The sequence below is a fragment of the Ambystoma mexicanum genome, chromosome 11 (assembly GCF_040938575.1).
Source record: "Ambystoma mexicanum isolate Mex_15411 chromosome 11, UKY_AmexF1_1, whole genome shotgun sequence".
Lineage (NCBI taxonomy): Eukaryota > Metazoa > Chordata > Amphibia > Caudata > Ambystomatidae > Ambystoma > Ambystoma mexicanum.
This window is the reverse complement of record NC_090934.1, coordinates 593,181,443-593,195,877: the sequence shown is the minus strand read 5'-3', so window position 1 is coordinate 593,195,877 and position 14,435 is coordinate 593,181,443. Positions and strand designations below refer to the sequence as shown.

General features: G+C 48.4%; 1 protein-coding gene across 4 annotated transcripts in view; it reads left to right on the top strand.

The window, feature by feature from the left end:
* TPCN2 (two pore segment channel 2) overlaps positions 1–14,435 on the top strand; it is a 675,604-nt gene that overhangs the window by 155,668 nt on the left and 505,501 nt on the right. For all 4 annotated transcript variants that reach the window (XM_069623451.1, XM_069623453.1, XM_069623452.1 and 1 more), the window contains exon 3: positions 11,065–11,141. In XM_069623451.1, coding sequence (XP_069479552.1) covers positions 11,065–11,141 — 77 coding nt within the window. The remainder of the gene's footprint in view (positions 1–11,064; positions 11,142–14,435) is intronic.

Sequence of the window (14,435 nt, the reverse complement as noted above, 5' to 3'; positions counted from 1 at the left end):
GACGACGAGTGCGAGTGGGGGTGTGGTCCCTCTATCCTCGACGTTGCTAACCCCCAGACGGTCTTGTCTCTGGATGTACTTAATACCCTGCAGAAGCTCCTGCAGCGTCTGGATACGCAGATCCCTCAACCTGGGACGTCGTCGTCGCTATTTTCTGTACCTTCCGTCGACGAACAAGCTCAAGCAGCTCGCTCGACGACCAAAAGCCCATCGGCCTTCCAGGTGGTGAAGGATCGTCCTCGAGCGCAGGAGGAGGGTGAGCTATCGGAGTCCGATTCTATCCAGGGTGACTCAGGGTCGGACATTTCCCTGTCACCGTCGAGAGACCCAACATGGAATTCAGATGTAGAGGTAGAGTCTACGAGGAGCCAGACACAACCATCTCCTCCGGATGATGTGGGAGCCTTCCACGCAATGATGGGAAAAGCGTGTTCCGAGTTCGGCTTGATTCCTGAGGAGCAAAAGAAAGACTGCTTTCTCTTTGATCATATGGGTCAAAGGAGGAAATCGGTATTTGCCATCCCAATTCTGGACCACGTGTGGCAAGAAGGCCTCAAGACGATGCGCCATCTGTTCTCGGAGCCGGCTATAAAGGGGCGTATTGAGAAAAAGTTTAAAGCTCCGGAGTCCACTCCAAAATGTCTAACCTCACAACCTCTGTCAGACTCTGTGGTGTCGGCGGCAGCGGCTAGGAAGGCCAGAGTTCAGCAAAAATGTTCAACCCCACCAGAAAGCGAAGCTAGGAGGCAGGACGCCTTCGGAAAAAAGGTGCTCTCAGTCGGCGTGACGACGGTAAGAGCAGCCAATTCCTTAGCGATCGTATCACGATATGATAGGGAAATGTGGCACAAACTAGCCCCTATCCTAGAACATCTGCCAGAAGAACACAGAAAAGCAGCCATGTTACTTGTACGAGATGGCGAAGAGGCTTCGAACCACGCAATTAATATTGCAGTTGACCTGGCAGAGTCTGGTTTCAAACAGATCAATCATGGCGTAGTACTTCGTCGACAAGCGTGGCTCAAATGTACTACTTTCCGGCCTGAAGTCCAATACAAAGTCCTCGACATGCCATGTGAAGGAGAACATCTGTTTGGAGAAAAGGTAGATGAAGCCTTGAAGGGGATGAAGGAAGACCCGGATACTGCTAGGTCTCTCGGCGCCCTCCAGACAGGTCGAAATTTTCGCTCTTTTCGCCCCTTCAGGGGTGCTGCTGGAAACTCCCGCTTTGGAGCCTCTAGGGACCGTGGATTTCACAGGCCCTCATACTCTTCACAAGGGTTCAGACGTGCATCCCAGTCGGCACGGAGAGGCAGAGATTATCAAGCCTCCAGACGACGCGGCTCGGGTTCCTCGTCGACGAAGGACAAGCAAACCAGCAACCAATGACGGCCTTCGGAACGCCCTGGGGGGCCGAGTCTCATCATATCGACCAATGGAAATGCATCACCACAGATCGATGGGTTCTGGACACGATTCGCATGGGTCATGCACTACAATTCAAAGACAAGCCTCCACGTCTTCCGCCAGTGTTTTCGGCCCAGCCCCACCTGCGAGTCCTACGACAAGAGGTGGCGCTTCTGCTGCAAAAAGGAGCGGTAGAAAAGGTTCCTGTAGCACAGGAAGGAAAAGGAGTTTATTCCCGGTTCTTCGTTGTCAAGAAGCTGAATGGAAAATGGAGGCCCATTCTCGACCTGAGGGTACTCAACAAATGGCTAAAGAGCCTAAAATTCAAAATGCTAAAGCTCCAGGAGGTTATCAGGTCGGTGCAACCCAAGGATTATCTGTCGTCGCTGGACCTTCAAGACGCCTATTTTCACATCCCAATACGTCCACGACACAGGAGATATTTAAGGTTCGTCGTCGGGCGAAAGCATTTCCAGTTCAAGGTCCTCCCGTTCGGTCTCAAGTCCTCCCCCAGGACGTTCACCAAGTGTTTGGCACCTATAGCAGCCCATTTAAGAAAGGATGGTCACCATGTCTATCCCTATCTAGACGACTGGCTGGTCAGAGGTTTGTCCACGGAACAAACACGAAACAGTCTGGGGGCCACGTTGTCCCTCTTACAGAAACTGGGCTTCGCGATAAACTTCAGCAAATCCTCCATAGAGCCTTCGAGGACCTTGGTCTTTCTAGGAGCGGAGTTTCATACGCACACAAGCCTCGTAAGACCATCCAGCGAGAGAATACAGAAATTACAAAGCAAGGCGTCGGAATGGCAATGCGGTACCAGGGTGTCGGTGCGCAAATACATGTCCCTGCTAGGGACCATGTCATCCTGCATTCCGTTGATAAACAACTGCCGTCTGTTTATGAGGCCTTGCCAGGAATTTCTAGCGGACCGTTGGGCGCAGAGCCAAGGTCGCTGGTCCGACAGACTAGTCGTCGACGAGCAACTAGTACAAGCACTCTGTTGGTGGAGAGTTTCTTCTCATCTAACGAAAGGAATGCCTCTGGTGGAACCGGAGTTCCAGAAGACGGTGGTGACGGATGCATCGTTGAGCGGATGGGGAGCTCATCTGGATACGTTACAGGTACAAGGCCGGTGGTCGTTACAAGAGTCCTCCCTGCATATCAACCTGCTGGAACTCAGAGCAGTGCGATGGGCTCTAAAAGCCTTCCTTCCTCAATTGAGGGACTCGGTGGTACGTGTCATGACGGACAACACAACTATAATGTTTTACTTGAGGAAACAAGGAGGGACACGTTCCAGGTCCCTGTCGACGGAGACACAAAAAATCTGGCATTGGGCCCTGCAACACAACATGCAAATCTTGGCGTTCCACCTGCCAGGCGTGAGAAATGTGGAGGCCGATGCCCTCAGCAGAGAAATGAACGAAGTTCACGAATGGGTGCTGAACGACCAGCAACTACAACACGTATTCAAGAAGTGGGGACACCCTTCCATCGATTTGTTCGCGACGAGGGACAACAGGAAATGCCCGCAGTATGCAAGCAGATGGCCCCAGCAGGGCTCACTGGGGGATGCGTTCTCCTTCCCATGGACGAACAAATTCCTGTATGCATTTCCTCCATTTCCCCTTATCCGGAGGACGTTGCAATGGATCCTCAAGTACCCACGTCGGGTGATTCTGGTGGCCCCGTACTGGGCCAGACAGGTGTGGTTCTCAGACCTGCTGCACCTAGCAGCGGCGGAACCGATGAGGTTCCAGAAGACCCCCAACCTTCTGTCTCGACAGGAGGGTGTTGTTTGGCATCACGACCCGGACAGCCTCAAGTTGACGGCCTGGCTCCTGACTTCGCCGAATTTGGTCGGCTAACGATTCCGGAGGAATGTCAGCGTATTCTGCAAGCGGCAAGAGCACCTTCCACAAACACTTCATACGTGTACAAATGGAGGAGTTTCTGTCAGTGGTGTGCGGATCAACCAGGTTTGGTTCCGCAGTCGATTAAGCCGGAACAGCTCCTTCCATACTTGCTGTTCTTAGCTCAAAAGGGCCTATCAGTATCGTCGATAAGAGTACACCTGGCCGCCATTTCCAGGTTTACACGTCAACGACATTCCGCACCACTATTCAGCGACCGCCTGATTAAGCACTTCCTTAAAGGCTTGTTTCGGAGTTTCCCTCCAGAGAAGAAATTTCCTCCGGCGTGGAGCCTCAATCTGGTGTTAGCGTCTCTTATGAAACCTCCTTTTGAACCAATGTCATCATCGTCTTTAAAGTTTTTGTCGTGGAAATTGGCTTTCCTGGTGCCATCACATCAGCCCGACGTATTTCAGAGATCCAAGCTCTAATGGTAGACCCACCATACTTACGTTTCTTCAAGAACAAGTTGGTCCTAGCCACTAACCCACAGTTCATACCGAAAGCTCCTTCAGTGTTCCATAAACACTCCTCTATTGTCTTACCTACGTTTTTTCCAGAGCCATGCTCGGGAGCGGAGCGCACGTTACACACATTGGACGTAAAAAGGGCTCTCAAGTTTTATCTTCATCGCACGCAACCTTTCAGAGAAACGAGGCGGCAGTTCGTGGCCTATGGTTTGGGTGCTAAAGGCAAAGCCATTTCAAAGCCAGGACTGTCCAGATGGGTGTCATCTACCATTTCGTACTGCCATTCCAAGGCAGGGAAGCCTCTTCTACGACGGCCAAGAGCTCATTCGACTAAAGCGGCGGCATCGTCGACGGCGCTGTGGTCTGGAGTCCCTCTGGGGGACATCTGCATGGCGGCTACCTGGGTGGCTACACACACCTTTACCCGCCATTACTGCCTGTCGCAACAACATGCCGAAGATACCCCGATGGGACAGGCGGTGCTTCGACACCTATTCCAATAAGGTAAGCCCCGGATGAGGGGTTAGATCCTGTTGCAATTATGATTGAATATTGTTCATTCTCTGTGGTAATGATTACTGATGTATACACGACTATAGGGAATGGGCATTGTGAGAAAGTATGTGAGTTTGCATGCACGCCTCCTCTTTCGGGATGGTACTGCTATGTAATCTATTCTAAGCATGTGAATCCATGAAAGATCCAATGCTGGAGAAGGGAATAGTTTCTTACCTGTAACTCCATTTCTCCAGCATTGGTATCTTTCATGGATTCACATGCGCCCGCCTGCCTCCCCTGGACATGCAAACCGGTTCCCCCACTACTTTGGGGGCCGAAATCTGAGGGAGCGCGGGGGCGGGTCCTGTATTTATATCATGGCGTCCTGACGGCGCGGGCACGCATGATACAAAACGAGGCGGATAGGACGCATAAGCGTCGGAAAAGTTTTCCTACGGGAAAGGGTCTATATAATGTACCGGGGATTCCCAGCCTGACGACGGGGAATGTTCTAAGCATGTGAATCCATGAAAGATACCAATGCTTGAGAAATGGAGTTACAGGTAAGAAACTATTCCCGTCTGAGGTGGCACACCTTCGCACCTGACAGCAACTGGGTTGCATTTGTAAATGGCTGGTAGAGAGGAGTTTAGCGAGGGAGGGGCAGCTTGGGCAGAATACAGCTTTTAAACAAGCTGGTTGATTGGTGGTTCATTGAGAAGCATATCCTACAGTGTTTGTGTAGTACTGTGTGCAGTGTAAGGGGTCAAGAGTAAAGACTGGGACACAGTAACAGGTTTCAGATAGAACTTTTATTGTCATAATAGACGGGTTGGAGAAATCCTACCTATACCTAATCCTAAGAGGCGATTCACTGCCTCAACAAAACGAAGGAATGTCTGTGTCAGGATTTTCAACAACAGTGTCCCCTTTCCTATGCCCCAAACCCTAAACTGACCCTTTCATGCTAAACTCGATATTGTGTGCAGTTCATGGATTTCTGTAAGCTATATACTTGTAGCGTTCTTTCAAAGTTCCAAACATAAAGTTTTAAGGTGCAGAAAAGGAAAGAAATAAAGTTTCACCAGGAAAGAGGTCTTCCCTTCCCCCCATGTTTCTTCCATTGTCTTTCCAGTACTTATGGGAAAAAAAGTCAATCATGCTTCACAGGGGGATGAGTCTTCCCCTGCGTTTCTCCTTTCATATAATGTTTTATTTCATATTTTCAAGGGGAACGGCTTCTCCCTTAAGCACACAGTTCTTTGGAATGATTTCAATCTCTCACTCCTTGGATCCAATCATCCTTAAAGGGGTATGGTTAATCCTTTTCCACTGATAAGTCTCTGTTCTTGTTCCGGAATTCCTCTGAGCTTTCTTAATCTTTTTCCTACCCCTGGTGTACTCTCCTGCCAGGGTACTTGCAGCTTTATTCCTTCTGTGGGTTTCAATTATCCTTCAAAGGGGCATGGTTCTTCCCTTGTTGTATTGAAGGTCAGTGTTTCATAATTTCAAGGAGGGGTTTTGACCCCTGACTTTACTCCCTTCTTTTCTTGCTCCTGTTTTACTCTCCTGCCAGGGTATCATACTTGGGTGCGGGTCCCAGACGAGTACAGTACCAGGTTTGCTTTTCTACCAGGCCTTTTTCTGTCTGTTCTTGGGTGTTCGTCACAGATCCACTGTTTGCCTGGTTCACTATCCTGCCAGGGCTTTTCCGTTCTCCATTCACTCTCTCTTGCATCCAGGAAATAATGCTTTTCAAGTACTGGGCCAATTACCCCTTTTTTCTTTTTAAATATGTTTTTTTTGGCATTTCTTTAAACATGAACATCAGGACTTCAACAGTGTCCCATTTCTCCCCCCTCCCGCCTCCCCACTCACCGGTTATATTGTTCTTACTGGCACCACTGCTTCCATTGTTCTGCATCCGTCTTATCCTGTAAACATGTCCAGTATGCATATTTTGTGTGGGCACCACTGCAGCATATAGTCGCTTTGTAGATACTCTATCGCTTCCCCCCAGTCTGTTACGAATCTCTGTCTGTCCCCTTGTATGTTGTATGTGATTCTTGCCATCGCCACGTATGTCCAAATTCTGTGTAGCCATTCTTGATTGGATGGGGGTGTTTTTTGCTTCTGTTTTTGTGCTATTGCTAGCCATGCTGCTATAAGGAAGCCCTTGAAGTTCCTCTTTTGCGTCTTTGTGAGTGTCCTGTCTTGTCGGTTCCACATGCCACACATCCATACTTCCTCTCCTAGGTTTTCTACTCCCTTGAAGGTGTTTTGCATTTGTGTTTTCATCTCCAACCAGAATGGTTGTAGTATCGTGCAGTCCCACCATATGTCTCCAATTTCCTACTGCGTCGCATCCCCTCCAACATTTTTCTTGCGAGGAGGTGAACATTCTGTGAAGTCTTTCCGGGGTGTAGTGCCATTGGATTAACATTTTTGTCCACGCTTCTCTTGTTTGGACAGCTCGTGTCCATTTGGGGATTATTTGCCAGATGTACTTCCATTGATCCCCCGTGATTTGTTTCCCTAGCGTCTTCTCCCATTTCTTCATATACTGCCATTGTATGTCCTCCGCCTGGGTGTTTATGAATTTATACAGGTTGGAGACTAGTTTTCTTTCTCCCGACTGGGTCATCCTATATGTTTCAAATGGGGTTAGGGTCAATGCTTGAGTTATTCTTGGTGTGGTGAGCCAGTGTAGTTGTTCGTATTGGAATCTGTCCTTTTCCGTGAGGCACAGCAGTTTGCGACATTCTGTGTATGTTCTGATCTGTAGGCCATCATACATGTCCTCGTACAATCTGCTTCCCTCCATTTCTGGAAGGCCCCTTTTTCCATGCCCAGAGGAAATTCTGGATTGTCGAGAATTAGTATGAAGGGTGCGGGATCTATTGTGAGTGTTTCTCTCTTGGTTGCTCTGTCCCATATTTCCAAGATTGAGCTCATGATATCGCTTATCCTGACATTTTGGTGTCTGTGCTCGGGTCTGCGCCATAGTAAGTGGCGCATGCTCGATCTTGCGACTGCTCTGTCCTGCGCCTCCCACCATTTCTCTGAAGTGTTTGTGATCCATTCGTTGAGGACCCACAATTGCGCTGCCTTGTAATACTTCCTGAAGTGGGGGAGCGCCATGCCTCCGTCTGATTTATGAGCCGTCAGGGCTTGCTGTGATAGTCTGGGTGACTTATTTTGCCAGATGTATTTTGTTAAGTTTTGGTGAGGGTCTTGAAGAATGTTGCCAGTATCTATACAGGATTTGCCTGGAAGTAGCATAGTAGTCTCGGTAGTGACTGTGATTCTGCCCCACCAGGATATTGCTAACGGATTCCATCTGTCCAGATCTCTTTTCACCTTTTCTATGAGTTTCGTGTAATTCCCTGAGTAGAAATGTTTTATGGTGGATGTTAATGTTACTCCCAGGTATCTCGCCCCGTCCTCCGCATTTTGTAAATTTAGCTCTTCCGTTTTTTTGCAAATCTCTTGATTGTCTCCGGCCAGGACCATTACCAACGTTTTTTGTTTATTTATTTTTAGACCTGATATTGCTCCATAGTCATCTATCAGTTGTATGAGGAGTCTTAGTTGGTTCTGCTGGGTCATCATCATGTCATTCGCATAGGCCGCTGTCTTGTGTGTTTGCCCCCCCATTTCTATGCCCTTGATGTCGGGCGTTGCTCTTATCTTTGCCAAAGGAGGTTCGAGGAAGATTGCGTATAAAAGAGGTGATAGTGGGCAGCCCTGTTTGGTGCCTCTTCCTATTCTGATTGGATCTGAGAGTTCACCGTTTACTGCAATCCTTGCCATCGGTGAGTTGTAGTTGGCTCTGATCATGTTTATGTATGCTTTCCCCATGCCCATTTTTTCTAGCCTTGCAAACAACATAGTCCATTCCACCCTGTCGAAAGCTTTTTTGGCATCTACCGACAATGTTTCTGCGGGGGTGTTTGTGATTCCCACCTTTTCAGTAAGATGTGCGATTCGTCTGATGTTGTCGTGGGTTTTCCTATTTGGGATGAATCCTGATTGTCCTTGGTGTATCCTTTTGGGGAGTAGGGGCGAGAGTCTGTTTGCAAGTATTTTTGTATAGAGTTTTGCATCGATGTTGATTAGGGCTATTAGGCGATAGGAGCCCAGACAATTTTAATATGTTCGTGTTCGAATCAGTCACTTCAGTTCCTTTAATTCGGTTCTCTCGCACTGTCAACAGTACGTGGTATTTGCCCTGAAGCGCCCCGGTATCCCATTTGCACTCGCTGGGTTTACCGGTCTTAACTGTCGGCTTTGGCATTCCTCGCGCCTTTCCATCTTCTCTGCTCTGCCGCCTCGCCCCTCCCCCTACTTTTTTCCCTCTGCGGGGCTCGAACCGAGTCCACCCCCCTTCTGGCATGCCAGCAGACTTTGTCAAAGTCACTGCTGCGTTGTCAGGCCGTGGGGCAGGGATACCGTCTGTGCTGCAGCCTTCACATGGTCAGCTCCCTTTGCAGCCGTGATAGCAGCCGCCACCAGCTCTATCGCCGACAAAGTCTTGGCCTGTGCCAATTGGGCCTGCTTGGGCTGTTTAGCCTTCTCATCTGTCTGCGGCTTCTACGACTTCTCCCGCAATTTAGCCGGGTTAGAGGATTTCCTCTTCAAGGAGGATCTCAATTGCTGACTGGCAATGGAGGCGGAGGGTGACGTTGATCACGCCCTATACAATTTGGGACCTACTTCTGCAGCAACCTCGGTGGATTCAACCTTTCAGTTCTGGGCCTGTTCTTGTGGCCCCCATGGATGAGGTGCACTCAAAGGGCTTAGAAGACCGCTCCTCGGACCGGCTGGTCCTGGATGAGGCATGACCCTGCTCGGGGCACGAGGCAGAGGGCCTGGTATTACACTTCGCCGCCTGTCTACTGTGCCTGTCCCTTGTTATCTTCTTGGAGAATCCGAGGCATATCTCGCAGTCCACCTCCTTGTGGTCCGGATGCAGGCAGTAGAGGCATTGCAGGTGTTTGTCTTCCACAAAGACATTCTTTAGCCCACATTTGGTGCAGGGCTTGAAGAGGGTCCTTCTTTCCTTCTCCATCATAGTCGGAGTGCGCAAAGAAGGCCCAACAGCCTTCCTGAATCTTCAACGATCTTCTACCTTCAGGGGCACTGAATTTCACCGACAATGGATCCCCAGTTTCAGCAGATGGAGAAGAGAGCACACAGGCTTGTTCTAACAAAAATAGAACCCTTTTCTGCTAAAAAAAAGCGTAGAAATAGCTTGTAGAGCAAACTCGAGGACTCGCAACACTGAAGCGTGCGGTAAAAATCTGAAGTTGGCTGCCAGAGGAGGGGCATAGGGAGAGGATTGTCATTGGATGGGGGCAGTTTGACCCAGAAGATAGTGATTGGTTTAAAGGAGAAATACAGTTTGAAAGTGTTTTTTCCTTTTCCGAGGATTCCCAGCCTGACGACGGGGAATATTCTTGAGCATGTGAATACATGCCAGACCTAAGCTGGAGAACAATAGCTAAAGGTAAGTAACTAGTTCCCATTTAGCTATGAAAACCTGGGAATTATCTATCCACATTACATTTCTGTTTGGCTTATTGTAAAGGCCCATAGGTGTCATTGAGAATTACAACTGAAGGATTGTTTGGATCCAGTATTTTCCTGCCTCACTCGAGTTTGCCCTCCCCTTCGTGGTCCTCCCGCAGATAGCCACCTCCAGGGTCAGAGTCGGGTAGATTCTGCCTTTCCTTGGCCATGTATAAGAAGTTTCCCTGCAGGGAATCGGTGATCATATTGCTAGATTTGTCACAGTAGTGTGTTCAAATAAGCCTCATGCATTCAATATGCACTGGAAAACAGGAGGACGATAAATACTGTAAAATAAACTGGTAGCAATAAATACTGCACACATTTGCTGGCACTCCTCTTCTGCCACCAGAGCCTCCCCCCCCCAAATCATAGCATATTAATCATATTAGATCAATCAAAACAAAATGTAATATTTAAGGAACATGTTGGAGGTGTAGCAGATTAAACCCTGGTCCCCGAATCTCCCATAAGCGCATTTGGCAGGCTACACCTACTGCAGCCATGGATGCTTCAGATAGCGTTGAACCTCTGAGTAGCTATGTGCTTGAAAGGAAGCTGTGACATTCATCGCGTTCTGATACATCCAGGGAATTTGTCCCCTCTCACCATGGGGGATCCACCTCCTAGGGAACCAGGCAAGTGGGATCCCAATGGGGGTGACTCACCTTTCGAGGACCAGGAATTCCAAAGCAGGATTTGTACTCCTCCTCATTCACCTACAGAATCCCATTTGTTTGTTGGCTATATGGACATTGAGCAGGGAAATAAATTACACAGCCCTTTTAAAAAGGACTGGTGTGGTTTCTGACCCTTCGTTGCCAAGCTTGCCTGAAGCGCAGAACCAATGGGTTGCCACATCTCATTGCACAGAGCACCATGCAGATCCTGTGAAACGGTCTCAAAGGGGAAGTAAGAGAGCGATATTACTGATAATCTAAATTGAGCAAGAAGGGTTCTATCTGACTAGGGAATCCATTCTCGTGTGACAAATGTCTATAGGGAGATCACCCAAATAGCCTCAGAACACTGTATTTTTGTTAGTTTTGCTGAATTCCTTAATGAATATTCTCTGTGATCTGGGAGCAATTGTAGGATATATCATTATGGAATTTCGCACTGTAGATTGGGCGAATTTGCTTTTTTGGAAAATGTTTTGAAGATCTAGATCTGAATTTGTATTTCTCTCCTATCCCCAGTATCGTTCCATAGACCACCGTGTAGATGCAACCTCTCTGCGGCTGTATCGATGGTATTACTCCGGCATTTACCAGTGGTAAGAATTTAGGATTTGCTGTTACTACTTTTCAAGTGAATTTTCGATTGTGTTAAAAAAAAAATGCTTCCATATCAACTACTAGACAATGCTAAATGTAAGCAAACCAAAGCGCTGAGAACTTTGAATACTTAGGCTAGAAGTGCATGTAAAATTAGTTGTTTTGCCTCCAGACTTGAATAGGTTTAAAAAGTAAATAAATGTTTACTTGCATGTGTCATAACTCCTGTTCTATAAGCGTTCTCAGCAATCTCACTTTCCCGATGTTTCACAACCTAACTCTGGAGAGGATTAGTGGGTAGGCCTTAGGACCCCTATAGGACCCCCATAAGTGACTACCCCTCCCCTCCCCACCCTTCCGTGGCAGTCCTGTGCCCAGGGACGGACATTGAAGGGACAGACATTGGCAGGCATTTCAGAATTCGATTTCTATTCAGTACTACAGCTTGGTGCACTGTGGCAGGAAACTATAACAAATGACATATAGCTGCGTTGTCACTACAATGCTGTTAGTGAGTAACCACCACCATAATGTAAATGCAAGATGGTACCTCCCCCATTGATGCCGGAGCTCTTGGGTCGGCTTTGTTATGCTGCCTACTCTAGTTCCCCAACAACATGGGGTATTTACTAACTTGAAAATTAACTTGTAACTTCATATTTACACCCATGTCTAATATCTTCCCTGCAAACATTGGAAATTCTGATCTGCCAATAGACTGCTCTCCCACAAAGTAAAGCATCCATTCTATAAATTGTCAACTCTGTGTTTCAATGGACCACACGGTTTTATCTATGGTCTCTTTTTCTTCATTCTCAAATGGTTGTGCATTTAGCCCTTTCTGTGCAATTTATTTTGTTCTGTAACAGCAAAATACATACATTGTTCCATTTTGCTCCTCGCACAAGGCGCGAGGGTTCACATGTTTATTCCTTAGCAACTCAAAGAAGCCCTTATAGCGATCCAAAATCCGGCCTTATTAGGCTTCTGACCCCTTACCTTCAAATAAATCTGTCTTAGGTGCATCTCAGTAGTCGTTCATGCCAAGACCACAACTCCATGACTGTATGACTCAAGGAGTCCTAACTAACCCACTGATTGGCAACCCGGTTCTGACTTGACATGCAAACATCTCCACAGGCCCTTACTGTAATCAGTTGCTAGCTAAAATGTAACCCAGAACCCATTTTAAGTTCTGTTTCTGGTAATTTTCTAACAATCATCGTCCTTAGTCCTATATGTCAAGTTTATTTTGACCCAAATTCACCCCCAAATGCTAAATACCAGGCTGCTTGTACAGCGATATCAGTGGTAATCTGCAGATAATTATATGGATGGGTCCGTCGGGGCAATGCTAACAAACCTGTTTAGAAAAACTGAAGGTTGGTTACAGCAGTGAAGTTTTAGGCATACCTACTGTCGCGAATCTGGCGATGCCATCACTCTATTTCCGGGGAAACTCTCCTCCCATATGACCAGGGAAGGGCAGCCACTACCTGATCCCGACCCCAGGGGTAGCTGTTTTAGGGAGGACCATATGGGGGGGGGGCGGGAGTTAGAGTACACACTCCTCATTGGAGGGAAGGAGACTCACTGGCATGAACATAGTACCCCCCTTCCTACTCTGATTATAACACCAACCCTTGAATTCCCAAACCTGTATGGCCTATTGTGATATAGATCCAGTCCATCCACTTTGCGCTGACAGTAGGGCTCTTTCCTATACCTTTTGTAAAAGGACTGGGATGAGGAAGAGCACGAGAACATAAGAGCGCTGAAGGTGCAGAACTAGAGGCACGCTCCTAGTGGTTGGATGGATCCGACGGGTGCCGTGACATTTAAAACCCTGGCACTGCAAGGATGATTGAGAACCATAATACCCGACGTGGGTCGGGAAGCGAGGAAGAAGCCGGCTGTAGCGGGGAGCAGAAGAGCTCCAACTGGTGCTGTCACGAGACGCTCAGAGGTCGAAGGGACACTGCATGGAGGCCTGCAGCAGGAGACACTGTGGAAAGGAGGCCACGTCAGAGTGGGTACTGAAGAGCGGACGAGACGCCAACAAAAGGAGTATGTGCCCCGCGGACGAAACCGAAGAGAGTAGAGAATTCTGGTGCCACCGCAAGAGACCGTTGAGCCCAGAGAGAATTGGGACACCAGGGCAAGTTACAGCATACACTGCATGCTGTGGAAAGACAGTCCTATTTACAAGACTAACCTGCGCAAGGGAGCTAGGACGCTGAGTGCATTACAGAATGAACCCGTCCCACTCAGGATTCTTATCATGAGCAGGTTACTAAAATATCTTCTTGATTCCCCCGTACGGGGTAGGCTGGGCACCAGGGGGGTGTGGTGCGTTATGTTGGCAGAGATCAGATGGTGGAGCGACGGGGCCCCCAACTGAAAGAGGTACAGGTGGGAAGGAGCGTGCATGCGGGCTGACTGATGGATGAAGCTAGTGTGCGAAGGGGGGGGGTGGGTCTGGGGAAAAAAGGATCAGGATGTGGGAGGGAACAACCAGGTTTTCAGGGCTTTCCTAGATGTCCGGTTATCCTCTATGAGAGGGGGGAGGGAACTCCAGAAAGTGGGTGCAAGGACGGAGAAGCAGGCACCTCTTCGTCTGGCGAACCTGATCTGAGGGTTCTGGTGGGGCAGTAGCATGTGAGCTTGTTTTGGAGGAATTCAGGGCCTTTCTTGTTGATGGCGTGGTGGGTAATGCATATGGCTTTGCAGGAGGCCGTTCGGCTGATTGGCAGCCAGTGAAGTATCCTGAGTGCAGCAGAGATGTGTTCTCTGGGGGATAGTGCAAGGACAAGCCTTGCTGCAGAGTTTTGGATCTGTTGAAGCTTTGAGTTGATGTGCAGGTGTGCCTAGGAAGAGGGAGTTGGCGTAGTTTAGGCACGAGAGGATGATGGCCATGATAGTTGAGACTCGATGGGGGTAGGAGAGATATGTAAAGATCCGCTTGAGGATGTGGAGGTAGAAGGTGCATGATCTGGAGACTGTATAGTTGAGGTTTAAATCCTAGCTGAAGGTGCATCCTAGGTTTTTGGCAGAGGGAGATGGAGTGGACTTGAGTTCTAATGAAGGCAGCCAAGAGGTAGGTTGCAAGAGGTAGGTTGGGGAAAGAGCGGTTTTGCAGCAGATGAAGATTTTGGTTTTTCTGGGGTTGTGGAGGAGCTGGTTGTTCGTCATCCATCCATCAATGTCTGAGAGGCAATAGGCCAGATCTGAGTGGGGTGGGGTGGGGTGGAGTGGAGAGGGGTGTTGGGAATCTTGAGGATGTTCTAAGGGTC